The sequence below is a fragment of the Panthera onca genome, chromosome D1, assembly GCF_046562875.1.
Source record: "Panthera onca isolate mPanOnc1 chromosome D1, mPanOnc1 haplotype 2, whole genome shotgun sequence".
Classification (NCBI taxonomy): domain Eukaryota; kingdom Metazoa; phylum Chordata; class Mammalia; order Carnivora; family Felidae; genus Panthera; species Panthera onca.
In genome coordinates this window covers 43,289-70,280 of record NC_138348.1, presented here as the reverse complement: position 1 = coordinate 70,280, position 26,992 = coordinate 43,289, and the positions used below count along the sequence as shown (strand labels likewise).

The following is a 26,992-nucleotide window of genomic DNA, read 5'->3' as shown; positions in this document are numbered from 1 at the left end:
GTGGGCATTCCTCCCACTAGAATAACCCAAGGATGGAGAACATGCCCCTGGATTCACCCTGGAGGTGAGCCCAGTGCCACTTCCCACGGAGCACCAACACCCCTCGCGGAAGGGCGTCAGGCCATGTTCACCTGCTCCGGCATCTAACCACCCCGTCCCCACTCTCCACCAGGCCTTCCCAATAATGCCTCTAGGATTGACATCTAAGTTATGGAAGGCCTTAAGTCATTTAGAAACCTTGGCTGGCCCCCAGCCCGACATGTTCTCAGGCCATACTTCCTGCGCCTGCACAGGCCCCTTCTGCTGGGGTTGCCCCAAGGCCCAGCATGGATAGCACCTCCAGGCACATCATCCTGACCCCTGGCTCCCACCCTGCGTGTGCTCCCTTGGGCACTGTTGCACCACCTGCCGCGCGTTTAAGAGAGTCCTCAGAGAGGGTCTGGTGTTCTCCACAAGAACAAAAGACATGAATGATGATCTAGGAAAAGGACTGAATTCTGAGAACAATGAAATTAATTCCTCACACACATTCTTGCTCGAAACTCTTTATTCCAAGATATTTCAGTGATGCTTTGTGGTACACGACAGAAATCCAGACTTGTGGTTTTACGAGGTGCGTTTCCCTTTGTGTATTTGTCTACGCCAGTGGGAAGCCCAGGATTCCACTGTCACAACCAGTGAGAGCTTGGCTGCTGTGGACACTTATAGCAGAGTGCTGAGCGAGGACCAAGAACGCACAGGAGGCTCCCAGTCCTGAGCTCAGTGGGGACAGAAATAGAGCATACCTTGAAAGTATGTTTCTGACATTAGAATACAGGGTCCTAGCAAGTTCTTTTCCTGTCAGCTGCAGCGCCTGCCTGACACAGAAGCTCTGGGCCGGTATGCCAGCCCTGGACATGCTTGCCTGTGCATGTGCCCATGCTCAGCTCCTGCCCCCAGGCAGCAGCCTCTGCACACATCCTCTTGGCACACGAGACCACCTCATCTGTGGAGATCATGGTGGAGTTCCCAGAGTTGCAGCAGGACAAGGCCCTCATAGTCCTAAAGATAAGAAATTGGACCAGAGACAAACCATTAACAGAACTTTGGAAGTAAAGAGAAAAGGGTCTCCAAGCATGGCTTCCCTGGGTCACAGTCCCAAGGCCATCTCTGGAAGCAGCACCAGTTCTGAAGGGGGAACAGAAGAGTGGGTGTCCTCAGTCGGGGTCTGAGTCGGGTTCCGAGGAGAGCTGCCCTTCCATGGTCTCACAAATGGCATCCTGCAGGGATGTGAGCTGACCCCGGGGACTCATCCCCATAGGCTGGATGACTCTGTGCCTGTGGGGGAAAAGCATGGTGGGGAAGGGGCACGGCATGTGGGGCAGAAGTCGGGTTCACCCCTGGCCAAACAGGCCTGAATCCAAACTGCTACCCAGTGGCTTTGAGACCTTATGCACTCTAGAATTCTTATTTCTCCAGGTCTCAATTTTCGTCATCTACGAAACAAATGTAATACCAACCTCAAGTCTAATCCTTTCCTGGGGCATTTCCTGTTTCCGACCTTAGTAACACAGCCTTGCTAAGCCCAACTTTAACCCCACTTCCTGGCGCTCACAGGACCGGACACGGGTCCTAGGCTTCTGTTCTCCCTTCTCCCAGCTGTGGGCCCCTCCTTGACACAACACGTACCTGGAGAGCTTGTCAAACATGTTCACCAGCTTCATGGCCTCATGTTCCTTCTGCTCCTCTGTCATGCCCTCCATGGGGTTGGGCGGTTCTTCCTCCACCCTCCCGGTCACTGGGTTTATGCTGCTTCCCAGGGGAGGGATTGTGGGGAACGCATTAGCGACTCTCTAGGACAGGAGGCGGCTGCATAGGGTGGGTGGAAGCAGGGCAGCCACAAGAGGGCTCTTTCCAGGAGCAGCAAGGACCCCAGCCCCTGCTCGGGGGATATCCTGGTCCCCCGACTGCCTGGCCCCACTCAGCCCACACTCACAAAACATCCTGACATCAAGACAGGTTACTTATGCGACCAGTGCCTGACTCCCCAAAAGTTCAGCCATCTGTCATCTTGTCCCACCCACCCTGTGAGTCCATATGGGTGTGGGAACAGGGACCAGGGTGAGTGAGGGGAGCCGAGGGTGTAGGGGCACACACCTGGCCTTGGCTTCTTTGTACTCCTCTGTGTCCGTGTCCTCGTCCTCCGAATACTGGCCCTCAGGCCGGCCCCCAGCCATGAGGCCCCTGGCAGCCAGGAGGCCAGCAGCGTTCCCGTAGCCCGTGTACTTGATGAATCGGGGCACTGAGAAGCAGGGCAGAGATCAGTGTGTGAGGTGGCTGGGAAGGATAGGCGCTGGGCCAGATCCTGCCACTCACCACTCTCCGAGCACAGGACAAACAGGAACTCGGCTGCCACTCTCTTCACGTCAGTATCCAGGTGCGTCATGAGGCGAACAAGCTTGTTCCGCAACAGCTCCCCGACCTCGGGCCGCGTCCTCACGTCCCGCAGTGGGGGCAGCACCTGGGGAGGCAGCCGTCCCTCAGCCTGGGCCTGCAGCAGCTGGGGTCTGTAAGCAGGGTCCCGCCCCGGCCCCTGTGCCCCATACCTGGGCCTTCAGGAACTTCCTTGCAGGGCGGTGCATGCGGGCACACTCCGTCAGTACGCTCAGCACGGGGGCCACGCTCTCTTTCAGCCTGTGCGTCTGCAGAGGAGCCTCTGTCACTGGGGCTGTGCCCCCACCTGACTTGAAGTGGGGGGGGGGGGGGGGGGGCAAACACACGCACACCAGATGGTCCTGGCAGGAGGCGCTCAGGAAGAGGCCTTGCCCTGGTTAGTCAGCTGAGGGGCCAAGACTGGGCACATTCTTGTGAATTTGTGTGAATTTCAAGAGGGCCACAAATGGAACTTAACTTAGGATGCACTCACATGCTCTGTGACCTGGGGCAAATAACTCATCTGCTCTCACTTCCTCGCCTACATACCAAGGTTGCACGGGAAATACAGAGCATTCAGTTATTAGCACACCACTGGCACATGACCTGTCCTCAGAAAACAACAGCCACAACACAAAAAGAAAACCTCTACTCTGTGGGCGTCATGGATCCAGAGAGCTCCCGTCCTTCCCCGGCCTTCTCCCTAGTTATCTCCCTGGACCCCAGCCCCAGCAGCAGCAGTGGTAGGGACAGTCACAGCCATCACATCCAATGCCAGGCGTTTGTAATCTAGCTCACAGCATATGTGTGCAATGTGGATTCTGGAGGTGTCCATCTAATCCCACTCCCTTGCACTCTGTAGCTTGTGTGATGTCTGCAAGCTCCCAGAGAAGCTGGCCAATGTCCTGTGTGCAGGCCCAAGAACCAGGGAGCCTCTGGCTCAAGATGCCTGTGGGTCCCTGCAGGGATGCTTGTTCCCACGGGCCACCTGTGTGCAGCAACACTGAAGTTCTACAGTCACAAGCGAGGGCTGGGGACTTCTCAGATCACTCAAAAGAGAGCCACAAAGAGATCTAAAAGGTAAGTACTTTGTTTTAAAACTCGTGATAACCAACGAAATGAAAACCTTCAAATATGTGTGTGAGGGTCCCCATATTTCTCAGGGAGGAGGAGTCTGGTGGCTGGACCACAGAGCAGATGGAGAAATTGCCTGACTCACACTGTCAGGCTGATCTCCACTTACCAGTGGGTACCGTGAAAAAGCACGGACCACAGCTGCTGGGGAAAGTCAGAGCCACCGAGGTACCCACACAGTAGGTCCCTCTGCCCACCTGGTGCAGACGCTTTTCTAGGAAGCTGAGGAGGACATGAATCACATCCATGTTTGCTCCCAGGAACTCCAGGGAACCTTCATGTGGCTCCAGGGTAAGAAGGACGTCCAGACACTTGAGGGGCAAATTTCCCAAGAGATTCACTGTGTGGCTGAAGACAGATGGGGGAGAGGGGCTTGGTAAGTCTGGTCCCCCTGCACAAGTACAACCCTTGGTGCCCCCTGCAGAGGCCACATGTGATGTGAACTAGCGTCCAGGGACTTAATGGCCAGCAAGAGGCCAGAACTTAGAGTAGGACTAACCTCAGAGGCTCATCCCACTCAGTGGGGTGAGTTCCCAAGGAAAGGGGCACCCTCTGTCTGGGTTGAAGCACCACAGACACTCTTGAAAGCCAGAACCTGGGGGCGCCTGGGTGGCTCAGTCAGTCAAGAGTCCGGCTTCAGCTCAGGTCACGATCTCACAGTTCGTGAGTTCAAGCCCCACATCGGGCTCTGTGCTGACAGCTCGGAGCCTGGAGCCTGCTTCAGATACTGTGTCTCCCTCTCGCTCTCACCTCCCCTGCTCGTGCTCTGTCTCTCAAAGATAAATAAACGTTAGGAAAAAATTAAAAAAAAAAAGCAAGCCAGAACCTGCCTAAACACAGGTCATGGAGAAGAGAGATGAATAGCCACGTTGCCCTGTAGATACCACACTGCCTGTTGCTACCACCCAAGTTCCAGGGACACGTTCCCGTCCGCAGATCCAGACACTTGTCCTGGTCACGTAGTACTGCAGAGACACACTGATGTCTGGTCCCAGCCAGACAGATGAAGACTCTCTAGGGTGGCGCCTAGCCCACAGCCAGAGCTGGGAAGCACTGTTCGGACACGCGAACACACTTCCCTTCCATCTCAAGAGGCTGCACCCTCACCCGTGAAACTCTTCTGTGCGGTCTCCAGCAGCAGCGACCATCATACAGTGCCGCAGAATAGTCCCCAGGTGCCGATAAAGGGCAGCATCTTCCTGACCAGAAAGAAAGGTGTTCTTGTGAGAGGAAGCACCGCTCCAGGATCATGTGCAGAGACCATGCATCTCCTCTACTTGCCCTCTTCTACTCTACCTTGAGAGTGTTTCTGTGATCAAGAACGTCACTAAGTCCTCTCGGGATGAAGTCACAGTGTACTCTAGCCACACGGTCACGGCCTCATGGTGGAAAATCTCCTACAGCCTCCCCACGCACCAAACGGCCCTCCTGCTAGGCTGGAAGAGCCAGACATGCCCTCCACCTCTCTCAGAAATCTTCTCCAAGGCTCCCTGCTCAAAATGTGCATCTCCTTGCCTCCTCCCGATAAGCTAAGAGCTCCACCTGCCCTCTCCCCATCTGGTGCCCAGAAACTCGCCAGTATTCCTACAGGCAGACAGATCCAGGAAACGTCCACACTGCTAAGCTCTACCCACGGACTCAGGTCAGCCCTCACCTCATCCACTTCCCTCTTAATGGAGTCAAAGGTGATGTTGAAGAGCACTTTGAGGATCTCCATGGCCCGCTCAGTCTCCTGGGGAGGAAGGAGCTCAGGAGGGCCCCCATCAGGGGTCATTCCCAGTGTCAGCTCCAAGGCAGCAGTCAGCAGGCGCACCCCCTGCAACTCCTGAAACAGCTGCTGGCGCGCATCAGTGCGAAGTGCCGTGAGCAGGAAGAGGAGGCGCAAGTCAAAAAACTGGACTTCGTGTGGGAAGCTGCTCTTGTGATACAGCCCCACACGCTCTGCGAGCCTCACCACTAGGCGGGCTTCTGCGGCCAGCACCTGTGCCACCGGGCTGCTGAGCACGAGGTTGCACAGGCACTTAAGGGACTCGAGTACAACGTCCATGTCCAGAGGCTCAGGGACGGACCCCTCCAAGGCGATGCCAGCATGGGAGGCAAGTGCCTGCAGGCTCTGGCGGCTGGTGAAAGGCTCCAGGCAGCTGCGGTCTCTGGTCAGGATGCGGATGCTCTGCAGCCAGGTGACGCGGCGGGACGGTGGCAAGCCCCGCTCCAGAACCGCGACCAGCAGCTCTGCCAGTCTCTGTGGGCAGGAAGAAGAGCGGCTCCACCAGGCCCCTTTTCCCGGGACCTCCCATCCCTTCCCCTTTACCCCTCGGTCAGCACCCACCTTCCTGTCCTCCTGTTGGGCATCATCAAACGTGAAACTCTGGGAGTTCTGCAGAGAGACCCAGGGGCTCAGGGGCACAGATCCACACCAGGCAGGACCCGCGCTCCGTGGATGGGAAACCGACGGCGCCCCGCCCCGCCCCACCCGCCCAGCAGCCAGCGCACCCGGACTCTCTCCCGGTAGCAACTCCTCACCGACTCGGCGCCCCGCCCGCCGCGCTCGCGCCCCACCCTGCCCCACCTCTTCTTTCGTGTACCACGTTCACGGCTCTCGCTCACCTCCCGGTTGTACGTGCGCAGAGCCTCCATAATCACATCCTCCTCTCCCGTCTCCACAGCATCCGCAACCACCCGGGGCTCCATGGCGTCCCCGGGATACCGCGCTGGGCGGGTGGGAGAGGCTTGGCTTTCCCACTCCAGGATGAGCCCGCTCGCTCCGCCCTGACTCGCCGCGCGGGGGAAGCCGGGATAGGGGTGCGCGGCGCCGCGGGGCGGGGCCCGGACTGCGCGCGGGGGAAGCCGGGACCGGCGTACGCGGCGACGCGGGGCGGGGTCTGGGTTGTGCGCCGGGGAGGTCGGGACCGGCGTGCACGGCACCTCCCTCGGGGTTGTATTAGGGCTGCGCGCGGAGGAATCTGGGATGGGCACGCGCGAGGCTGTGGGGCGGGGCCGGGGCTGCGCTGGGAGAGGCCGGGATGGGCGTGCGTTGCGGCTCTGGGGTGTGTCAGGGCTGCGAGCTCCTTAAGGTGGCGAGACCTGGACCAGCTGACTGGAGCTTGAAGATTTTGCCCGGAGTTAGCTGGGGTTTCAAAGATCCTACTCGGTGATCGTCCGACTTTGGGGCCGAGTAGCCTCCGAACCTAACAGGGACCCCTGCTTCTTGGACTGGAATTCCCAGCAGGCGAGGACCTCAGCCCGCCCTACCAACCCCTCCCATCCACGCCCCTCTTGATGGACCGAACGAGTGGAAGTCGAGGGGAAAGTCCAGGTGGAAAAGAAAGGACTTTGCAGCCCGGAGACCACCTGATGTAGTAAACAGGGGTTTGGGTGCCTACTGCATGCGAGGTCCCTGCTTTCGTAGAGGTTGTGTTCCAAAGGTGAACACAAGGAAACACGGACAAATAAGACGCCGATAGGCAGCCATAGTCCTGTGATTTAAGAAAAAAGGCGGAGAGCCTGGTGGGCCGCAAAGGGATCTGATGAAATGCCACTTTTGGAGACTGGACGATAAGAAGTGATCTGGGGGAAGGTCATGCAAAACAAAAAGAGCAGATGGGAATGGTCGTGGTGGGAGAGAAGCAGACCTCCTTGAAGCTTAAAGAAAGGGGAGAGTGGGGAGGGGTCAGGATGAAGGCAAAGCATTATTTTGTGCAGCAACTTCCTGGGTGTGTAACCCAGACACAGTCTGGCCTCGACTCAGCTTCCTCTTTTGAAAAGCAGAGATGGTAGAAACTGTCGTTTCAGTGTGTTGTTAGGAGGAATAAATGACACAGAGCAGACGCTCCAGTAGGGTGGGGAGGTATCCACTGTGCAACAAGCCTATGTTGAGTATCTCCTTCGCACCGCGCCCTCAGCGCCCGGGTGCAAAGGCAAGCGCCCGGTTCCTACTGTCCCCGCCCCCCCCCCACCCCCCCCGACCCTTCGTCTGGTTTATTTTCCTTCAGAGTGCTTTCACCCCTGCATCTTCTGCAGCGCCCGCTCGCCCCAGGCCTTGATCTCCACTTTGTGCCACCGGCAGTAACCGGGGCCGGGACTCCCACCGCAGCCTGGCGGAGGCGGATGCCCATTGATACCCTTTCCAGCCTATCTCGCCTGATAAAGGGCCTGGGAGCGCTTCCTACGGAGGACCTGACCCCGCCTTCGGCGCGGTTGGCTGGTAGTAGTGTCTGTCAACGCAGTAATTGCCAGGGGAAAGCACCAACCAGCAAGCGGTCCCCAGAGCCGACGGCCCGTCCCCTCCCCTTGTCCGGCGGCGGAACAGACCTCAGGCGGGTTCGGCTCCCATTACGTCACCCCGGCGGCCGGACCTCGGCCGGAAGTCGGCGTGCCCGGGCGGAAGGGGCAGGGCCGCAGGGCCCTTCCCGCTGCTGCGCCACGTCCGCGGAGGCTGTGGCTGTGCGGTTGACGGAGACCCCGGCCGGGGCCGGGAGCGATGGCTGACTGGGCGCGGGGTGAGCGCGGGGGAGCGAGCCGGATGGCGGCGCGGCCGGCCGTGGACGATGCGGCTGCCCGCTGGAGCCGCCTCCGCCCGCCCCTGCCCCGCCGAGTGGCCGCGGCGGGGAGAACTGCCGGCGGGCGGAGCCAGGCTGCGCGCGGGGGGAGGGGTCTCTGGGGCCCTGCAGGTGCTCCTGACCCTGCGAGGTCGTTCTGCCTGGGGCCTCTGGCGGGCCACGGGCCACAGGTCCCGGAAGCTGGCGTGGGAGAGGAGGCTTTTGCGTGGTGGGGTGGCCTAGGCCGGCCCGTTCGCCCTCGGGGAAGCCCCTGTTCTCATCTGGGATTGGGATGCTGATGGCCTGTGTCGCTGGGCTCTTGTAACTGTTAGGGGGTTAACGAACATGAAGTGGTTGGCAGGACGTTAACAGCCTTTCTTTTGGGGTTTGTATTCATCAGTGATTCCTAAGGCTGTGCCTCGGTGGCATATTAAGGCATCCTGGCCGCCGCAAAATTGCACTCCGAACTTGGGGGGAGATGGTTCCCACCCGCCTGATGTGACAAATTCAGCATCACTAGTCATGGGTCAGGGCGTCCTGTAAGGTGTGGGGTGTAGAGGTGAGCAGACCTAGGGCCTGCACTCGGGATCGACCTCAGCCCCCACTTTTGGGTGTTGGGAGCTTTGCGAATTTGTTTCCTCTTTGGTCACTTGTCATCTCTTCAGAACCCAGTTCATGGGCCATCACTGCCAGGGCCTTTCTGCTTCCCTCCTGGTGCTCTTCCTGCCAGAACTAACTATCCCATATATCCTTATGATGCCATCTGTGGAGGGATCATGCAGGTTCTGTGACAGTATCAGAAAGTGCTAGTAGGACTGTACCCCTTTGGGGTGCCTAGATACGTTTACAGGACACGTGCTCACATGACAGGTGCTCACACGCACTATCCTTTACACAGCCCGTCATGTGTGACGTCCGTGCGCTGGATCCCGGGTTAGGGTTGGGCCCGCTCAACAGGTGTGAGCTCAGTCCTCTGAGACTTCCAGCATGGCTGGGTGGGATTGGAGTGAGAGCCCTGAGGCCACAAAGGGCTGACATGCAGGGGTCAAGGGCAGTGCTCACAGGTGGATGCTCCCCCTCAGACTCTCCCTTCTCGCAGCTCAGAGCCCCGCCGCTGTGGAGGAGATTCTAGACCGGGAGAATAAGCGGATGGCCGACAACTTGGCTTCCAAGGTCACCAGGCTCAAATCGGTCAGTGGTGGTCGTCCCTTCACCTCCACCTGGCACCCTGGAGTGGGGACCAGAGGGAGGGTAGAGGCTGGGAAGGGTTTCACGTAGTTCCCATCCTCCTTGTCTCATCCATGGCAGCGTTCATCCGTGTGAGGTCCGGGGGACACCTGAATCCTGATCTCTGCTGGCGGTACCGTGTCTGGCAGAGTTGTTGGCAGGGCCTGCTGGTCTTACGGGGGGTCAGGCGCCATCCAGTGTCCCTTCTCTGGCCTGACCTTGCCCCCTCTGTGTCCTGACCAGCTGGCCCTGGACATCGATAGGGACGCAGAAGACCAGAACCGGTACCTGGACAGCATGGTAAGGGTCTGCAGTGTGCACGGGCACCGCGGTCAGCTCTGCCCCACGCCGCCTGCTGCACCTGCGTGTCGGTCGTGGAGATGCCCCCCCGTGTGACTGTGCTGGGATTCCTCCCTCAGGACTCGGATTTCACAAGCATGACAGGCCTGCTCACGGGGAGTGTGAAGCGCTTGTCCACAATGGCGAGGTCTGGGCGAGACAACCGGAAGCTTCTATGTGGTATGGCCGCAGGCCTGATCGTGGCCTTCTTCATCCTCTCGTATCTCCTGTCAAGGGCAAGGACATGAGCCACTAGGAACTGGCTTCTGTGAGTGCCTGGGGCAACCAGGGTCTCCCCCTGCCTGGTGTCCCGGGCTCCAGAAGACCTGCGTACAAAATACTCCTTTGAAACGATGATCGTGGCTTGGGAATCTTTTTCCTGTGTGACTGGGAGTTCGTGGCTTCCTCTGACCCCGTGAGCTCATGTTGGCCGGTCCCATGTGTGTGAGGGTCTCTTTCCCTTGGAGAAACCAAGGCCCAGCTCTCTGTACTATTCCGGGTGTTAGAGGCTCTGGCAGAGCGGGTCTGACCTGAGCAGCTGGGAATCCTGGACATGGCTTCCTGTGGCTAGCAGCCTTCCCCTGTTCCTTGGGGCTTTGGCATTTTAAGGCTCTGTCCCATCCTTGTCTCTGGGTCAGGCCACATCTGAGATCTGAGGTGCCTGGAACTGACACAGGAAGGGGGTGTGGCTGTGAACTTTGAGCACCATTTCTCCTCAGAGATGGCTGATACTCTTGGCTAGGGCTGCTGGGCATGGGTAGATCAATGTTGAGGGTTCCGCCCTGAGGCCTTGCCTGCCCTCCGGACCCTCGGGAAAGGGCAAGGGGTCGTGGATGAAGGAGTGGACTGCAGCCTTGGCTGGAGGCCCTGGGCCCTCCCAGTCCTTCTGGATCTCACAGTCTTGTATCCAGGAGAAGAAACTCCCCATTTTCTCAGGATTCCAGAGCTACCCAACACCAAAGGTGTATTTCCGCGAGACCAGACCTTTAGAAGCAGTTCTGTCTGGCATTTCAGAGTCAGGCAGTGTGTGTGTTGAGGGGGGCACCTTCTGTGGGTCAGGACAGGAGGCTTCCCTACAAGGACTCTCTTCGTAGGACCTATGGGTCGCTTCTGGAGTGTCAGCAGGCAGCTTCCCATCCACCAAGCGAGGCCCTTTGACAGTGAGTACCACCTTACTGTGGGGACGCTTAGTTACTCTCACATCCCTCTGCAGACTGCCCTCCATGCCCACCCACCGTTCGTTCCCTGGGCCCTCACTGCCCACTTGGCCAGCCTCATGTTCACACAAACCGAACCACAGGCCCAGCTGGACCAGTGGCATCTCACCCGCTGGTGAGATATGGTGAGGTGTCGGCACCCTTGCTTGTGCACAAATACATGTAAGAAACGATTCATTGGCTCTGTGTCCTTCCCCGTGTTCTGTCATCCCAGGTACTCCCCTTACTCCCTGAAGACTGTTGGCGCCCTGTCCACCTCTTTGCCCGGGTCACACACGTTGACCACACGTCAACTCTCTTGGCCCTACGTTGCTCTGGTCTCCAGCCCTGGGCACTGCCCCTGTGGCACTGATGCCTGCCTCCCCTTCCAGCAGGATTGGCCTGTATCCTCATGTGGTCATTCCATTGTACCTGCTGGCCCTCTCAGCCTCCTGGAGGAGGAGGATCCCACCTTCCTACTTCTGAGTGTTCTGTTCTGACTGCCTCTGCTCCTCCAGATGCTCGTTGCTCATCCAGTGAGGTCGGCTTACATGCCTCCGTGTCTCTGGGACTTCACTGTTTCCCCTTACTCCCTGGCATTCTCAGGCTCCCGTGGTCCTGCCTCCCTTCCCAGTCGCCACACTCTATGGCTTTGACTTAGTCCTCTGCTCATCTCACCTTAAATCTTGCCATGGGGGCGTGCCCACTGGCCACTGTGCTGGCAGCTGCCGAGGGCACTGCAGACACACCCTCACCCTGCATCCCCCACTCTGCCTGGGTTTGTGGTGCTGACTTCACTTTCTGAGAACATGCTCCATTGTGGGAGCCACACCACACTAAGCGAGCTGTGCCTGCTCGTCCTGCCATGGCAGGCTAGTTTCCATTCTGCACTTGGGTGGTCTTGCTGAGTGTTTTCTGCTGTCTCCCTGAGACCTCCAGCTGTAACGTTCTCTCCTAAAGTTTCCATCTCTGCTTCCAGCTATTTTGGGGTCTGGGTTTTAGTTCCTTTCTGATTGACCTTTTGGTCTCTCATTCTCGTTGCATTGGGATGGATTCCGTGAGGGGGGCCTGGCAATTCTGCCAACCTGTCAGAGGCTTCACCCTCTTCCTGCTCAGCCTTGTGCACTCAGCACCTACTTTTGTGCATAGGCGGGGTTTGCTGATGTTGGTGCCTGAGACTAGTAACCCAAGAAGGACCCGGGGACCCAGTCTGTGCCAAGGTAGCTGCCAGGCTCTATCCCGCAATTCAAGGACAAGGCATTTACCAATAAAAATTTGGAATAAACAGTTTCATGATGAAGTAAACACTGTCTTTGGTGTCCTCATTTCTTTGGGTGCTTGAGAGTTTCATCTGGAACTGACTCGGTCCACAGACAGGCCATGGACACTGCTGGTCCAGACCCCACTTCTTCCCTCTCTGGTTCTGCCTTGTCCCTGTACCCTCCCTCCCTCCCTCACTTGGCCCCTGCCGCCCTAGGCAGGTGGTCACAGGCTTACCACTTTCTCTGCCAAGTTTCTGTAACTCAGATAGGGTGATGATAGTATTACTCCCAAGGGTTAGATGAATAAATGTGAGGTGCTCAGAACACCGAACCTGACGTTCCTGCTGGGCCAGGGTCAGCAGCCATATTGTGCTCTGTGTGGCTATGGCTGGCAGGCTCACGGGGACAGCAGGCAGGACCACCCATCTTGAGGTCCTCAGCGACCTCCCCAAGGTCAAGGTGAAATCCAGACTCCATTCCTCAAGGCCTGGCCTTAGACTCCAGGCGGCCTCTAGAAATGCCTGTTTTGGGCCTCACTCGGATACCCACTTCCTGGTCCTCGTCCTCTTGTGCTTCCTGTGTTGCCTTTGCTGCATAACAGATCACCTTAAAACTTAGTCACTTATAGTGATTTTTGTCTTTGGATCACTGTGGTTGGAATTTGAGACCCGCACGGTGGGGACAGCTCTCTGCCTAGAACATTAAGGCTTCAGCTGGGAGACCCGAGGCCAGGGCTGCTGTCACCTGAAGGCTTGCTCACATCCCCGCTGGTTGATGCTGGTGTGAGCTTGCGGTCCAGCTGTGCTGGCTGCCTGGATGTTGATGTGGCCACACCACGTGCTGGGGGCACACCATGGTGTGAAGTGAGCGAAGCGAGGGGGATACATAGGCAGAAGCTGTTTCCTTTCTATGTCATTGCCTGGCGTCAGGAGTCACAGTATCACTTTATTCAGGGTGGTCACAGGCCCTAGTCCAGATTCAAGGTGGGGACCCAGATCTCACGGTTGAGAGTGAGTCGTGCAGGCAGAAGACCACAAAGGAGGGGATAGGTGCTTGTGTGACCATCCCTGGAGTGTACGACGAAACGCGAGGTGAAGGGCCCGAGGCAGAATTAGGAGGGTGGGCGCCCGAGGGTCCCAAGCCCTCCTCTGCTCAGACCCCAAGCCCTGGAAGCCAGGGTAGGACCCAACAGCCTGTGTTGGGGGGGGGGGGGGGGGCGGGGGCGGCTTTCTGAAAAAGCTTGATTCTACTGTCAAGACAAATCCATTACTAATGGGATCTGTGGTTTATTAAACATGTGGGCACAGCAGGAAACAAGATTCGCAAATGGGAAAGCAGCATAGAAAAAATAACTGGTCACAACTGTCCAAACAGGTATGCTCTGCCCTACAGGGCCAGGCTGGCCACAGCCCAGCTTGGGGAGGAGGCGTCCCTAGCCCACGGCCCAGATGTGGGAACATGATGTGCAGAGGCTGTGGGTGATGGGGTGCGGTGGGGGCCAGGGCTATTCCACATCCACCACGAGGGGCATCATGTAGTCAGAATGTTTGATGCCGAAGGTGACGATGGGGGCACAGGGCTTGGTCACTGTCACCTGGGGAGGAGAGGCTGTGAGAGGCTCTGGCACCCCTGCCCCTGCCTGACAGGTTCTGCCCTCCCTGGGGTTAGAGCTGCTGACAGTGGCTTCACTGTCCTTCCTGAGCCCTGGGCTCAGGACCAGCGCCAAAGCCACACTACTGGGTTTGGTGAGTGTTCTGCACACTAACTGTCACTGGTGTCTAGGGAGGCAGGACCTGCCAGCTGGGGAAATGGTATGTCAGGAAAGCCTAGCATTCTAGGGATGCATGGACACTGTGCCCCCCACAGGCTCACAGGCCCTTCCCCCCCACACCCACTCTGGGCTTGCTCCCCAACTACTCCTCTGGCCTGTGCCTCCCCCTGCAACCAGGCTGTGCCCCTGCTGACTTCACACCCCCGAGATGTATCCCCCAACAGCTCAACCACACAGGTTGGCCTGTGTTCCCGGCTTCCCAGGCTGTGCCCCATCACCCCCTCTGAGTGGTGCCCCTTCTCCCCCCCACTGGGTTGTGACCACCCCTATGCCCTCTGGGCCATGTCACCATCCCCACTCCCTCCTCACTGTAACTCCCCACCCCTCACGCCACCCCTCTGGGCCCTGTTCTTCCTGGACCTTCTCAGGGCTGTGGGCTCCTGGTCCTGGCTTGAGGGTCTTGTCCCCTGGGGGCTCCACCCGGGCTGCCATGGTGTATTGTGGAGCCTTGAACTTTGTCACCTGCACATCCGTCTGGCGGTAGGCTGCAGGACCTGGGGTCTGGAAGGTGAAAGAGGCTCAGACAGGCTTGGCCTGCCAGGACACGTGACCCAAAAGGGTAGGCGGCCAGCATTGGACAGTGCGTTTCAAGCCTTGAGTCACTGTGTGTCTGTGTGTCCAGGGGTCCCTTCTGTCTCCAGACAACAGTCACACTGTGGGATGACCTTCTCTGTGTGGGACATTACTCCTCTACTGAAGCCTCACCAAGGCGATGACACCTCAGTGTGTGTCAGTCCCAGGCTTGTCCCTTTGGTGTGTGCAGGAGAGGCCCCTTTGCAGCTGGGGTTCTGTCCTGTGGGATTTGATGGCCGTGGGCTGGGCTGGCGGGTCAGCAGTGCTGTGAAACCACTTTGGAGGTCTCCCCAGGCTCCTCGACCTCCTGAACACATGGCCACCTCAGGGCCTTTGCACTGGCTGTTTCTGCAGCTGGAACCCTCCTCCCCCAAATATCTCACATTTTACTCCTCTCCTTCTTATTTTCCTGCATGCCACCTTATCGAAGGCTGCTCCCACCCTCCCTGCAGCACTCCATAAATCCCTTCCTTGCTCCACTCCCCCGGCACTGTCGCTATCTCCGTCCTTGTCCATTGTCTGCCCTTCCTCATCCCCGGAATGTAACCTGGGGGTGCAGGGGACAGGATGGTGCCATGCATGTGGCAGACACCGGAGGGTGAAGAGCTGATAGGTTTCACTCTGATGGGACTGGGTTCTGGGGAGGAAGGGCCAGATGGACTGTCTCTGGGGGATGAACAGTGCTGTGCCTGGGGCGGGGGGGGGGGGGGACCCTTGCCTTGTGAAGGTCGTCACTGAAGCTGCCCAGCTTGCTGCGGCCTTTGATGGAGAAGGAGGGTTGGGACGCCTTGCCAACGGTGTGGGGCCCCATGACCACAGGCAGCATGTAGGCGGCAGGGCCTGTGGGGCGCACAGGCAGCGAGTCTCAGTTGGACAGAATCCTGCCTGCAGAGTCTCAGCTCCTTTCCTGAAGTTTGCCACTTCCAGGAGCGCAGCCATCACGTTACCTGTCTCACCTCCCCCCCCCCCCCCCCCCCGGGTCCCCACCCTGGTTGGATGTTGGCTGTCAGGGCTGCTGCACACCTGGAGTGCTGTCCACTCGGAAGGTCTTGGTTCGGGCAGAAATGGAGTGGCTGGGTGCTGAGTCAAACACGTGCTTGGCCGATTTCTCTGGAAAGTAGTCACCTGGCTCGGGAGAAGAGCGGAGGGCGTGCTGGGAGGGGATGGTGACCGAGATTGGTTAGGGGTGTCCCGGAGTTGCAGGAGTGGGCGGGACAGGTGCAGCTTTGGAGGGGGAAGGGCAGAGTCTGGTGTGGGCCTGGTGTGGGGACGTAGGCCAAGAAAAGCCCAAGTTAGAGCCGGGCTTGAGGGTCTCCGAGGGTGCTTTGGGCCTGATGGTGTCCCTCAAGAGGAAAAAGAGGGGACAGGAGAGCCAGGATGCCTGTGCTCCTTCACACCTTCACCTGGACAGGGTGCAGTGGCCGCCAGCAGGGTTGGGCAGGTCTGCAGCTGGGCCAGGCTCACTTACCGGGGCCAGGGGTCATGATGGTCTTGGTACAATAGCGCCCCAGGATGGAGTAGGCAGGGCCAAGGTCCTTGCCAGTCCTCAGTATCTTGGGGTTCACGCTGTAGCGGGGCCCCGGGGAGCAGTTCTCCGCCAGGAGCATGGGGGCCCCGCGGAAACTGTAGGCTGGTGCACGCAGCTTGGTGGGTGTGTGCTTCACAAAGCCTGTGGGGCAGGGGTTCTGAGCAGCCCGGAGTAAGATGCCATCCTTCTCCCCACCCTATTGACCCCAGAGGGGTCGATGGGCTGGGAGTCAGGGATGAGCCCCCAGCCTTCCCAATGCCCTCCCTGCTCTGAGCCTCTCCAGGCCCACCCCCTGCCCCCACACAGACCCTCCTTAGGCCCACCTCAAACTTTCCCCAGACCCGCCCCAGACCCACCCCAGGCCCATCCATGCCCTCCCCAGACCCTCGTCAGACCTCCCTGACCCTCCCAGAACCTCGCAGACCCGCCCCATGCCCTCCCAGACCCTCTCCAGACCCTCTCCAGGCCCATCCCAAGCCCACCTCAGAGCTGGCTTCTGCCCCTACCCCAGTCCCATCCCAGGCTCCCAGGCTCTTACCCGTGGTGGGTGGAATCAAGTACTTGGGTCCTGGGCTGCTGTAGAGGGCCATGATGGGCCCCCGGGGGCGATGGGGCCTCCAGGTGCCCACCCATACTTCCTCTGCCATGGCTGGCTCTGTCCATGGATGGAAGGGTGACCAGGTGCTGGGAAGTCCCAACTCCCCACCCTATCCCTGTCTTGTCCCCACTGGTGGGCAGAACTGCAGGCCACAGCCTCCTCAGTAAGGTCTTGAGCTGGGGCCTACACAGAGGTTATGCTTGGAGCAGTGGGCTTGCTCTGCCCTCACCAGCCTCCAAGAGGAGGAGCATTAGACCCTCATGCACAATCTGGGAAGGGCTGTCTCCTCCAGCCTCACTGACCACACTTCCCTGGCTCTGCAAGGGCTCTGGGTAGGTTCCTCCTATTCAGGGGATGCTGGGCACCACTGGGCAGGGAGTGGTGGGCAAAGGTGGAAAACTTCTTGGCTGAGGCTGTGCTGTGGGGCAGGGAGAGGGCCACTCCAGAGGGGCCCTTACCTCTTCAGTCCAGGAGCTGCACTCAGAGCAACCTATGGACCGGGCCTCCTTGGAGGTCGTCCCGTCGCACTGGCCTCAATGCCAGGCAGTTCCCAAAAAAGGGGCATGGAAAGGAAGGCCTTTCCCTCTCTCTCCTCTTCCCAGGGGGCTTGGAGAATTGGGTGGGGGTGGGGAGAGATCCTGGCCCCTGAGCTCTAGAATGCAGCTCTGTGGGACAGCAGGTTCTAGATCACTGTCTGTATGATGAAGACAATGGCCTCTGCCCAGGGGACCCCCACCCTCACCAGGCATGGCTCAGGTCAGGACTTTGCTCTGCTCCTCACTATGGTGGGTAGGGCAGAGGCTTGGAGGGTGGGAAAAGGGACAGTGAGGTTCTGTACTGGAAGGTGAGGCCACAGGGCCCAGAGCTGGAGTGGCCAGAGAGCAAAGGTTGTGAGGGGCAGAGATGAACCTAGTCAGCCTTGCTCCCAGTGAAGACCACTGATCTGGGGAAACTGAGGCACAAGAAGGCTCCAGCAGTTGGGATCCTGGGTGAGGGTAGGGTCAGCGCTGGTTGGGGAGTTTGGGGGGTGGCGCTGAGCTGTTGCCCTTCTGCGGAACCTTTCCAGACCCTGCTCTCCCTCCTGTGCCACTGCTGGCCATGCCCACCCCTCGACCACGGGTGTCCTCAAGACCAGGTGCACTTTCTTCTCCACTTTGTCAAGGTTCCTCTTGGGGGTAGGGCTCGGGTCTGCACGTCTTCCAGACAGACTCTTTCCTTGGGTGACTTTAGGGGGAATGCTTTCAACCCCTGGACCTGTGCCAGGTGTATATTGTGGATATTTATTGTCTCGGAATGACAGTCTTCAGACGCAGAACGCCCCCAGCCTGACCTCCCAGTTCTAGCCACATCGCCGGCCTGGGGCTCTTTGCCCTGCCTCCTCTGACGCACTGGTCCTGCACCCCACCGCTGCCTCTGTAGCCCTTCCTGCGTCCACTCCCCTGCCTGTCCGTCTTGCTCTGTCCGCCTACATGGGGGTCTGGTGGTTCTGCCCTCTGTGTGGGGTTACTTCTACGTGCATGCTCTGCGGATGTGACCCTGTGTCTGTGAATCCGCATATCCATGTGGTTGTGTCCCTGGCTGTGGGGAGAGACAGGAGCCAGAGCCTGAGCTGCAGGAGGCTTTATTGATTGAACAGTTTTATAAATTTACACGCAGAGAAGTGGTAATGGGGCAGTGTGGCCATTGCTGCTGGTGTAGCTGGTCCTGTGGCTGCTTGGAGACATGACTGGGGTCCGCTATGCATCATCTTGACTGCCCAGCACTTGCACCTGGAAGGCAGACAGGTGTGGGCCAAGAGGGCTGGGGGGTCCCATACCTGGTGATCGATAACTAGAAAGCCCCATCCTGTTGGGCGGGTAGGCTCAGGCCAGCCCCTGGAGGACAGTAGGCTCTGGCACACTTCAGCCAGTCCCCTCCTAGCAACGGCGGAAGTGGTGCGTACTTGTATGTGGGTGTGCCATATGCATGTATGTGCACTTAGGGGAGGCTGAAGCTGCTCTGGGGGATTGAGGTCTGGGATGTCCACTTCTGCTGACTGAGGCAGGTCAAGGTGTCTGTGGGGTGGTGGCTGTATTGGGGTGATAATCAGGAGTCATAGCATTTGGTGGAGGGCTAGTGGGGCAGGGCTGTGTGTCCTGCTGGGGCTGCAGACCTTCAGGGAATGGGGTGACCCCCCCCCCGCCCCCCCCCCCCAGCCTTGGTACCAGCAGTTTGACCAGCTCCGCCTTGTGCACAGGCTGTAGGCCATCGATACAGGACTTGAGCTCCGTCAGTGCTGCCTTGGCATCTGCATTGACATCGTACTTGCCAAGAGGTCCCTCATATAGCTCCTCTGGGGACCCCACCAGCAGCGTTTGCAGGAAGTCCATGAAAAAGTCACTGTTGTCATCCCCGATGGCTAGCCCTGTGAGGTGGGGGCAAGGTGACACCGGCACAAGAGAATTCCATTCCAGCCCACCCCAGACCTCCCAGCGCTCCAGCCTCGGTGGTGTCCAGACCTTCTGCATCAATGCCCACCTCACTTGCCCCAGATGTGCCCCCATGATCACCCTGCCTCACCTCCCCCAGGTCTTACTCCATAATACCCCCTAACTCTACCTGGCCACAGACCCCTCTTGTCACCCCTAGCCTCGGCAGCGTCTCCCACTCTGGGGTTCCCTGGCATTACTAGGGAAGGGGCGGCAAGCCCCTAATGTGGCTGGAATTCACCCTCTGAGTGAGGTTGGCTGACCTGGGGCTTGGAGGGTTGGGGTCAGGCTGGGCTAGGTTGGTGACATTGGGCTTGGTGACGCTAGGGCTGGGGCAGAGGTTGGAGCTGGGCTGGGTGGGGACTGGGGTTGGCGGGAGCATCGGGAGCATCTGCCCACATCTGTGTTCTGTGATGGAGGCCGGTCGGGCACCTAGGAAGGCCGCCGCCCATCCTTGTGAGGGGCCTAGTGCCTGGGTTTTAGCCCCCCAGGTTCCTGTCTGCCCCCACACATGGGCCCTGCTGGAAGCACACAGACTCACCACAGGAGCAGAGCAGGGTGAGGGCCACCAGCAGGAGGGTGCTGCTCCCCTTCATGGCAGGTAGCAGAGCTCCCTCAGGAGCTGCCTCTGCAGGCTTTATGCCCCACAGGCGGCACCTGGCCTGGGGGCGGGCCCAACCTGCCCGTCAAGACCTTGGCAGTGAGAGCACAAGTTGGGCAGCCAGGGGTGTGTCCTCACCCTGGGCCCCCATGGGTGTCAAGGAGCAACAGGCTTAGGGTGCTGTGTGAGGGGCAGTCGGCTTGTGGTTGAGTTGAGTGGACGTGGGAGAAAGTCAGATGTGAGGTCGGTGAGGAAGAACAGTGGGGGCTGGGGCATCACGGGCCTCCGGCCATGCCTGGCTTGTGGCTGAGGGTGACAGGTTCTGGGGTTGGGCTCAAGCCTTTCTTTTTGGCTGGGAATCCCTGCTCTGCTCAACATGCCTCAACATGCCACTGGGGCAGGGGTAGGGGACTTCCTGGGCCTGAGAGTCTGGGTAGTGGGAGATGGGCCCAGGGCTGCAGGAGGCCCGAGTGGATAGCAGGGTCCAGGGGGTGGAGGTCGCCTCAGAGGGACTGAGGGGAGAGGATTCGGGCCACGCCTGGGGACTGGTGGGATTGTCCCATCACGGCAGGAAGCGAGGAAGGGTCACCCGAAACATATTTTCCTTCTATGGCAGGCGAGCCCCGGGAAGTGTAGGATTCGGGGGAGATGGTTCTATGTTAGAATGGAGATAGGAGGCTGAGACACCTGGGCGGCCAACCAAACGGGCCCAGGAGCAGCTATTCCTTTGTGGGGCCTGGCCCCTCTGCTGTCCCCTGCTGCCACCTGGTGGTGACTGTTGGCATCCTGCTGGACTGGCATGCTCACCCTCAGGGTGCCCGTGAGGACTCAGGGGTTTAGCCCCTGGCCAGCCCTGGGGGCTCCTCATCCAGACTTTGGCGGGAGGTGTCGGGGAGGCTTGATTACCATGGTGACTTTGTCGCCCTGTCCCTCACTCACCTCCACCTGGTCCTGAGTCTGTCACAGACACCAGACCCTTGTCCTGTGTCCTCCTGAACACAGCTTCTCAGCCACGCAGGTGCCTGCAATTCTCTTTGCTGGCACACAACAAAATCCAGAGATGGTCTAACCTGTTCATACACGTAATTCCAAAAACACAGGACAAATAATGTGTACTGAGATCACCTGTAACAAAACAATGTGGCTGCATCAGTGAGACTGTACTCAAGGCAATGTGGAGCCCCGGTCCCCAAAGGCCCCAGGGGTCGTGGCTTCTGGGATGGCCACTTGGCAGCCTAGTGGACACACAATGTTACATTAGTTTCAGGAGTACAACATAGTGATTCCACAATACTCTTACTCAGAGCTCCCATCTGTCGCGTACAAAGTCATTACAATGTGACCGGCTCTATCCCCTGCGCTGGGCTGTGCCCATCACCATCCTTCACTCACTGGTCTCTGGCTGCCTGTTGTGTCACCTGGGTGGATGTTTAAAAGTGCCAGCCCCGACAGCAACATGCAGAAGGTTGAAACTAGACCACTTTCTCACACCATTCACAAAAATAAACTCAAAATGGATAAAGGACCTGAATGTGAGACAGGAAACCATCAAAACCTTAGAGGAGAAAGCAGGAAAAGACCTCTCTGACCTCAGCCGTAGCAATCTCTTACTCGGCACATCCCCAAAGACAAGGGAATTAAAAGCAAAAGTGAATTACTGGGACCTTATGAAGATAAAAAGCTTCTGCACAGCAAAGGAAACAACCAACAAAACTAAAAGGCAACCAACGGAATGGGAAAAGATATTTGCAAATGACACATCGGACAAAGGGCTAGTATCCAAAATCTATAAATGAAATATGGCCTTTTGTAGCAACATGGATGGAACTGGAGAGTGTGATGCTAAGTGAAATAAGCCATACAGAGAAAGACAGATACCATATGGTTTCACTCTTATGTGGATCCTGAGAAACATAACAGAAACCCATGGGGGAGGGGAAGGAAAAAAAAAAAAAAAAAAAAAAAAGAGGTTAGAGTGGGAGAGAGCCAAAGCATTAGAGACTGTTAAAAACTGAGAACAAACTGAGGGTTGATGGGGGGTGGGAGGGAGGGCAGGGTGGGAGGGAGGGCAGGGTGGGTGATGGGTATTGAGGAGGGCACCTTTTGGGATGAGCACTGGGTGTTGTATGGAAACCAATTTGACAGTAAATTTCATATATTTAAAAAAAAAAAAAAAAAAAAAGTGCCAGCCCCGGACTTTGACGTAGCTCAGAAGCAGTGTCCCCGGGGGTACCACCTGGGCTTCTGTCGTTCTGAATCCCTCCAGATGATTCTGACAGTCAGGCTGGGCTCTAATGGAGACCAGTCCACCCAGCTTTAATCCCTCTTCTTCTCCGTTTTCCTCCCACCTCTCCAGAGTGTTGTCCTGCTGGAGGTGGACTGGGTACCCCTCTGGCTGCATTTGGATCGTGGCTTTTCTTCTTCCACAAACCCCAGCCCCTGGAAGCACAAGCTGTTAGCAGTTGCCCTGCAGCCTTTCCTGGGCAGTGTCGGCGACAGAATCTCCAACCATCTCACAGTTGATGAGGACTTGAGCAGTAGAGTCAGTCTTGCTCATTACCGATCGTGGTGACTTTGCTTGCACATACCTAATCCACCTAGGTTCTAACCCCCTTCTCCTGGCCACCTCACCTTTCCTTCCTTCAGTCAGCCACTGCCAAGCTCATTCCCTGGCCTCCACAACACCAATGGCTATGTTCCTCCATTTCTACTTCAAGTGCCCTCCCTCTGACTACGTCCTCTGTTCCTCAGCTTGCTGCCTCTGGTGCCCAGCCTGGCTGACCGTCACAGTGCACACACACTTCCATGCCCTGGATTCACGGCACCGCCATTACACCGCACCCCTCCCTTGCTTGCAACTGTGCTCCCTCCCCTGTCTCCCCTCCCCCTAGTGCTGGATGACTCCACCTCTCTCCTTCCACCTACCAACTCAGCCAACCTCTTGTCAAGACTTCCCCTTGGGTGGGTCCTTGGTGCTGCCCATGACTTCTAGGTCTCCAGGGTGGGTGTCCTCACATCCTTTGAGATGGCTGTTTATCACACCGCCCCTCTCATCTTACCTTCTGGGCCTTGACTTGTATCTCACTGAGAAACCGAAGAAATCAGAAGAGAAACTACACACAGTCCCGACACTGCATCTATGTCTGCCTTTCTTTGCAGGCATATATCTGTGTGTCTTCATGTCGTATGCAAGGCCCTGTCTTCACACACCAATGGCAATGCAACAAAGGCCTCCCCAATGGAGGACTTACTGCCCCTCTCTCTACAAATCAGGGTTTTATCTCTACCGCGTCATGCATGTCAGGATTTATTATGCTCTAACATCACGTGATTTCAAGCAAAATACAGCAAAACACAAGTGCCTCCTCTTGACACTGGTGATGGAGGCCTCCCCTTGGCCCTTCAGACTCTCGCTGCTCTGCCGATTCTGGTTCGGTGCCCCAGGAGGCTCCCAGCTTCCGTTTTCTGGTTGGGTTTGGCTAACAATTGGGGGCAAAGAGGTTCAGCATCCATTAACATCCTCATTGCAGCAGTGTCTTTATTTGATGGAAAATTATATTTAAAATGTTCAATCAAAAAACTCCACATCTTATTTGTTCATAAGGTGTTTGGTTACAGTTTTCACAGATGTGCAAATGCCAAAATAATACTTGTTAATAATGGAATTCATTATCACAATCTGCATGAGCCTCTGTTCTTCTGGTTTTTTATTTTTATTTTATTTTATTAATGTTTATTTATTTCTGAGACAGAGCACGAGCGGGGGGTGGGGGGCAGAGAGAGAGGGAGACACAGAATCCAAAGCAGGCTCCAGGCTCTGAGCTGTCAGCATAGAGACGGACGTGAGGCTCGAACTCACAGACCGTGAGTTCATGACCTGAGCCAAAGTCAGGCGCTTAACCAACTGAGCCACCCAGGCACCCCTGTTCTTCTGGTTTTTTAACATTTATGCGTGCTCTCTGACCTTATGTGTCTTAATGAAAATGCATGGCATTCTGTTCTTGCACGGAAATATTAATATCTTTAAATATTGAGGATATTAGATAAATCAGGGAGTCAGACTATCTGATTCATGATGTTAATGAGCTGGGGCCACAATCCTTCATTTCTTGCCGAAACACTAGGAGCTCATCCTCATCAAGCATTCTCAGCTGGGCCCCTCCCCTTGATAACTACCCTATCTAAAAATGCATCACCAGTTGCTTATGATGAGCTTCCATTTTGTACAGAATAAAGAGAATAATCTTGAATTTAATGTGTCGGTTGTTAGGGAAGCCACAATTTTACCGCCTCTTTAAGCACACTGCTTGGGTCAGATGTTTTTCAGGCAAGACATTGTCATTAAAGAAGGCAGGGCTTTGACTAAGATCCTGGTGCAAGTTCATCATTCCAGGCAGCTGCTCCAGACCATTTTCTCACTGCAGCTGTGCCGTCAGGACTCGCCACACAAAGCTCAGACTCCAAACTACATCTGTTGGCAATGTTGCTGTGCGTGGTTCAAATTGGTTCAGAGCTAACAGTTTTGTTGGCAATGAAGCTATAAACAAATTTCTTATTTTGCATCATCATCGTATTCAAATGACACATGCATTGTGTCACCCATAACAGTCCATCAGGTCATGATGGAAAATCTTTTGGTAGTTTCATTTATTCTGACTTCTATCACTGAACTTCCATTTCACTAACCAGCTCCTTGATGTGCTGAGAAGTTGTGTCTTTGGAAAGTTGTGCCCAAGCTCTTTCTATGCCACACCCAATATTTTCAAGCGATGACTTTGGTGCTTCAAGCCTGTGACGCAGTCTTCCATGAACATGTCAGCCTTCATGTATACTTGTTTGGTAGCTTGGTACCAAGGTACCACTTTGTCAAGAACCTGAAAAGTACTGGTTTATGTATGTGAAATATTAAAAATCTGGTGCCGCCAGCTTCTCAACTTAATACTCTCTCTCTCAAGGAATTTGGTTTGGAACCAATTGACTTATGTTTTACCTGTGACTGTGGCTCCAGTGCCGATAGTCTCATTGCCTCAGCAGCTAGTCTGTCACCACAAGTAGCACACTGCAGTTTCACCCTTTTGCTGTTAATGAACATGGGACCAAGTCAACAAGAGACTGTTCTCCCAAGTTCAAAGAACACGAACTCTGCCTTTATATCTTTGGGATTGCTTTAACTGTCATCATGCGATTCACTCTTCCTGTCCCATTCAGAAAAGCGGCACCTATTCTTGGCAGTGGAAATCTCAGTGAATTGTGCTTTCCTAAGTTAGTGTTAAAGTAGAAATTAAAAAATAGACTTGAATAAAAAGATAATTAGTTTAAGAGAATACAGAGATAAATCATAGACTGGGAGAAAATATTTACAGAGAGATATACCTGATAAAGAATTGTTATCTAAAATATACAAAGAATTCTTAAAACTCCACAGTAAGAAAACAACCTGGTTAAAAATTGGGCAAAAAGTCTAAATGGCCATGCCATCTAAGAAGATGTACAGATGGCAGATGAAGAGAAGTTCAACATCATATGTCATTAAGAACATGCAAATGAAAACAATATGAGATGCCCCTACACACCTGTTAGAACAGCCAAAATCTCAAAACATAGACAACACCAAATTCTCTAAGAGCCAGGGTCAGGATCAGGGTTTAGGGTGTGGTGATGTCTTAGGGTGATTATCTGGGCGGTCTTCAAGAAGACAGACCTGGGGTCCTTGGATGCTATATCTGCCAGGGACCCCTTCAGGGAGCCAGTCCAAATTGGATCTGACTGTTCTAGGTCTAAAGTTGCTGCCTGACAATGAGAAAGAATGAAATCATGCCATTTGTATCAACGTGGATGGAACTGGAAGGTATTATGCTGAGTGAAATAAGTCAGTCAGAGAAAGACAGCTATCATATGTTTTCACTCATATGTGGATCTTGAGAAACTTAACAGAAGACCATGGCGGAGGGGAAGGGGAAAAATTACTTACAAACAGAGAGGGAGGGAGGCAAACTATAAGAGGCTCTTAAATACAGAGAACAAACTGAGGGTTGATGGGGTGTGGGGAGACGGGAAAGTGGGTGATGGGCATTGGGGAGGGCACTTGTTGGGATGAGCACTGGGCATTGTATGTGATGAACCATGGAGATCTACTCCCAAAACAAAGAGCACATTTTACACGCTGTATGTTAATCAATTTGACAGTAAATTATATTAAAAAATAAATAGATAAATAAAAAATAAAGTTGCTGCCTGAGAAAGATTTTTGGGGTTGTATGCCTCCACCCAGAAGGCAAAGCAGACTAGCCCTGGTTCCACAGACTTGTAGGGCGCAGGCTGCCCTCTGCAGGCCGAGGGGGTGTGTAGTGTGCAAGCTGGGCGGGTCCAGGGAGCTGGAACAGGGCAGCTGTAGGGACAGGCCATGCCTGTCCCAAGGAGCTGATTATTTGGGGGCACCAGACATCTGCCTGATTCCAAGACTTATCCTACTCAAATGCACACATTTCCCCTGAAGACAGAGCTGGAGAAAGGTGCACTGCCTTGCCAGCATCAGACTCCACAAACTTGCTGGGGTTTCCTCTGATAAAACAGCTGGGAGCACTGATTGCTGTGGAAGTCAGCATCCCCAGCATGCGGTCAGTTCAGATGTGGGCTGACTGATGCCAGTTTAAATCTGCCACTGTGAAATGATTTTGGGGGTGCACTGCCTCCTTTCAAATGGTTATACACTTTGGTGGGGGCAGTCTGAACTCCACTGACTTGTTGGGTCCTGGATGCACCAGCCTGGCTGATCAGTGTGTACTGTGCACACATCTCCCACACAACTATTTACCCAGGGAATCTGTACAGAGAAAAGTTCAGGAGAAGACTGGTCTCAGGAGCGGGCAGTTGAGGATGCATGGAATCTACCCATTTCCAAGCCTGAACCAACACAAATGACCTATTCTCTTGAAGGCTGAACTGGAGGAGAGTGGACCTCTTTGTCAGGATGCAGCTTGATTGACAGGCTTTGTTATTGTCCTATAAGAGATGCTTGTGAGACTTGAGGGTTGAAGAAGCAAGGGTTAGGGTTAGGGTTAGGGTTAGGTGTTATGGGTTAGGGTTAAAGTTAAGGTTAGGGGTTAGGATTAGGGTTAGGGATAGGGTTATGGTTATGGTTATGGTTAGGGTTAGGGTTAGGTCCCAGGAGGCTCCAGGCACTGAACACACAGTGCAGGAGGGAGGGTCCCGGTCAGGATTAGTTTTTAGGTTCCAAGGCCACACAACTCTATGGGTCACTGGTAGGTAGGCCTCAGACATCCTC

The 26,992-nt window shown here is 56.0% G+C and overlaps 4 protein-coding genes across 4 annotated transcripts; 1 reads left to right on the top strand and 3 right to left on the bottom strand.

Annotated features, from left to right (window-relative positions):
- Nucleotides 1-529: 529 nt before the first annotated feature.
- Nucleotides 530-6,584, bottom strand: RIC8A (RIC8 guanine nucleotide exchange factor A). The gene is made up of 10 exons (XM_060607662.3): nucleotides 6,154-6,584; nucleotides 5,876-5,923; nucleotides 5,201-5,788; nucleotides 4,654-4,745; nucleotides 3,744-3,894; nucleotides 2,586-2,681; nucleotides 2,356-2,500; nucleotides 2,137-2,281; nucleotides 1,669-1,788; nucleotides 530-1,317 (listed from the first exon to the last, which is right to left on the bottom strand). The coding sequence occupies exons 1-10, from the start codon at nucleotides 6,235-6,237 to the stop codon at nucleotides 1,197-1,199; spliced, it is 1,590 nt and encodes a 529-aa protein (XP_060463645.1). The 5' UTR covers nucleotides 6,238-6,584; the 3' UTR covers nucleotides 530-1,196.
- Nucleotides 6,585-7,913: 1,329 nt separating this feature from the next.
- Nucleotides 7,914-12,151, top strand: BET1L (Bet1 golgi vesicular membrane trafficking protein like). Its single transcript, XM_060607674.3, has 4 exons — nucleotides 7,914-8,045; nucleotides 9,184-9,275; nucleotides 9,555-9,611; nucleotides 9,731-12,151. The coding sequence occupies exons 1-4, from the start codon at nucleotides 8,027-8,029 to the stop codon at nucleotides 9,896-9,898; spliced, it is 336 nt and encodes a 111-aa protein (XP_060463657.1). The 5' UTR covers nucleotides 7,914-8,026; the 3' UTR covers nucleotides 9,899-12,151.
- A 1,223-nt stretch (nucleotides 12,152-13,374) lies between these two features.
- CIMAP1A (ciliary microtubule associated protein 1A) lies at nucleotides 13,375-17,301 on the bottom strand. Its single transcript, XM_060607675.3, has 7 exons — nucleotides 17,097-17,301; nucleotides 16,579-16,695; nucleotides 15,981-16,181; nucleotides 15,536-15,637; nucleotides 15,231-15,352; nucleotides 14,300-14,440; nucleotides 13,375-13,702 (listed from the first exon to the last, which is right to left on the bottom strand). The coding sequence occupies exons 2-7, from the start codon at nucleotides 16,685-16,687 to the stop codon at nucleotides 13,613-13,615; spliced, it is 765 nt and encodes a 254-aa protein (XP_060463658.1). The 5' UTR covers nucleotides 16,688-16,695; nucleotides 17,097-17,301; the 3' UTR covers nucleotides 13,375-13,612.
- Nucleotides 17,302-18,374: 1,073 nt separating this feature from the next.
- SCGB1C1 (secretoglobin family 1C member 1) lies at nucleotides 18,375-19,702 on the bottom strand. Its single transcript, XM_060604531.1, has 3 exons — nucleotides 19,648-19,702; nucleotides 18,843-19,042; nucleotides 18,375-18,407 (listed from the first exon to the last, which is right to left on the bottom strand). Exons 1-3 carry the CDS (start codon nucleotides 19,700-19,702, stop codon nucleotides 18,375-18,377), a joined length of 288 nt encoding a protein of 95 aa, XP_060460514.1.
- Nucleotides 19,703-26,992: the final 7,290 nt, after the last annotated feature.

Excerpts from the sequence above, each read along its gene's own strand:
- BET1L (XM_060607674.3), top strand. Across the intron at positions 9,276-9,554 it reads AGGTCACCAGGCTCAAATCG|CTGGCCCTGGACATCGATAG; the intron begins GTCAGTGGTGGT and ends TGTCCTGACCAG. Across the intron at positions 9,612-9,730 it reads ACCGGTACCTGGACAGCATG|GACTCGGATTTCACAAGCAT; the intron begins GTAAGGGTCTGC and ends TTCCTCCCTCAG.
- CIMAP1A (XM_060607675.3), bottom strand. The coding sequence starts at position 16,687 with ATGGCAGAGGAAGTATGGGTGGGCACCTGGAGGCCCCATCGCCCCCGG. Across the intron at positions 14,441-15,230 it reads TCAGTGACGACCTTCACAAG|ACCCCAGGTCCTGCAGCCTA; the intron begins GCAAGGGTCCCC and ends TTCACCTTCCAG. Across the intron at positions 13,703-14,299 it reads GAGCCCACAGCCCTGAGAAG|GTGACAGTGACCAAGCCCTG; the intron begins GTCCAGGAAGAA and ends TCTCCTCCCCAG.
- SCGB1C1 (XM_060604531.1), bottom strand. The coding sequence starts at position 19,702 with ATGAAGGGGAGCAGCACCCTCCTGCTGGTGGCCCTCACCCTGCTCTGC. Across the intron at positions 19,043-19,647 it reads CACCCTGCTCTGCTCCTGTG|GGCTAGCCATCGGGGATGAC; the intron begins GTGAGTCTGTGT and ends CCCACCTCACAG. Across the intron at positions 18,408-18,842 it reads CGGAGCTGGTCAAACTGCTG|GTGCAAGTGCTGGGCAGTCA; the intron begins GTACCAAGGCTG and ends TCTGCCTTCCAG.
- RIC8A (XM_060607662.3), bottom strand. The coding sequence starts at position 6,237 with ATGGAGCCCCGGGTGGTTGCGGATGCTGTGGAGACGGGAGAGGAGGAT. Across the intron at positions 3,895-4,653 it reads CGCACAGAAGAGTTTCACGG|CCACACAGTGAATCTCTTGG; the intron begins GTGAGGGTGCAG and ends ATCTGTCTTCAG. Across the intron at positions 2,501-2,585 it reads GGAAGTTCCTGAAGGCCCAG|GTGCTGCCCCCACTGCGGGA; the intron begins GTATGGGGCACA and ends CTGCCTCCCCAG.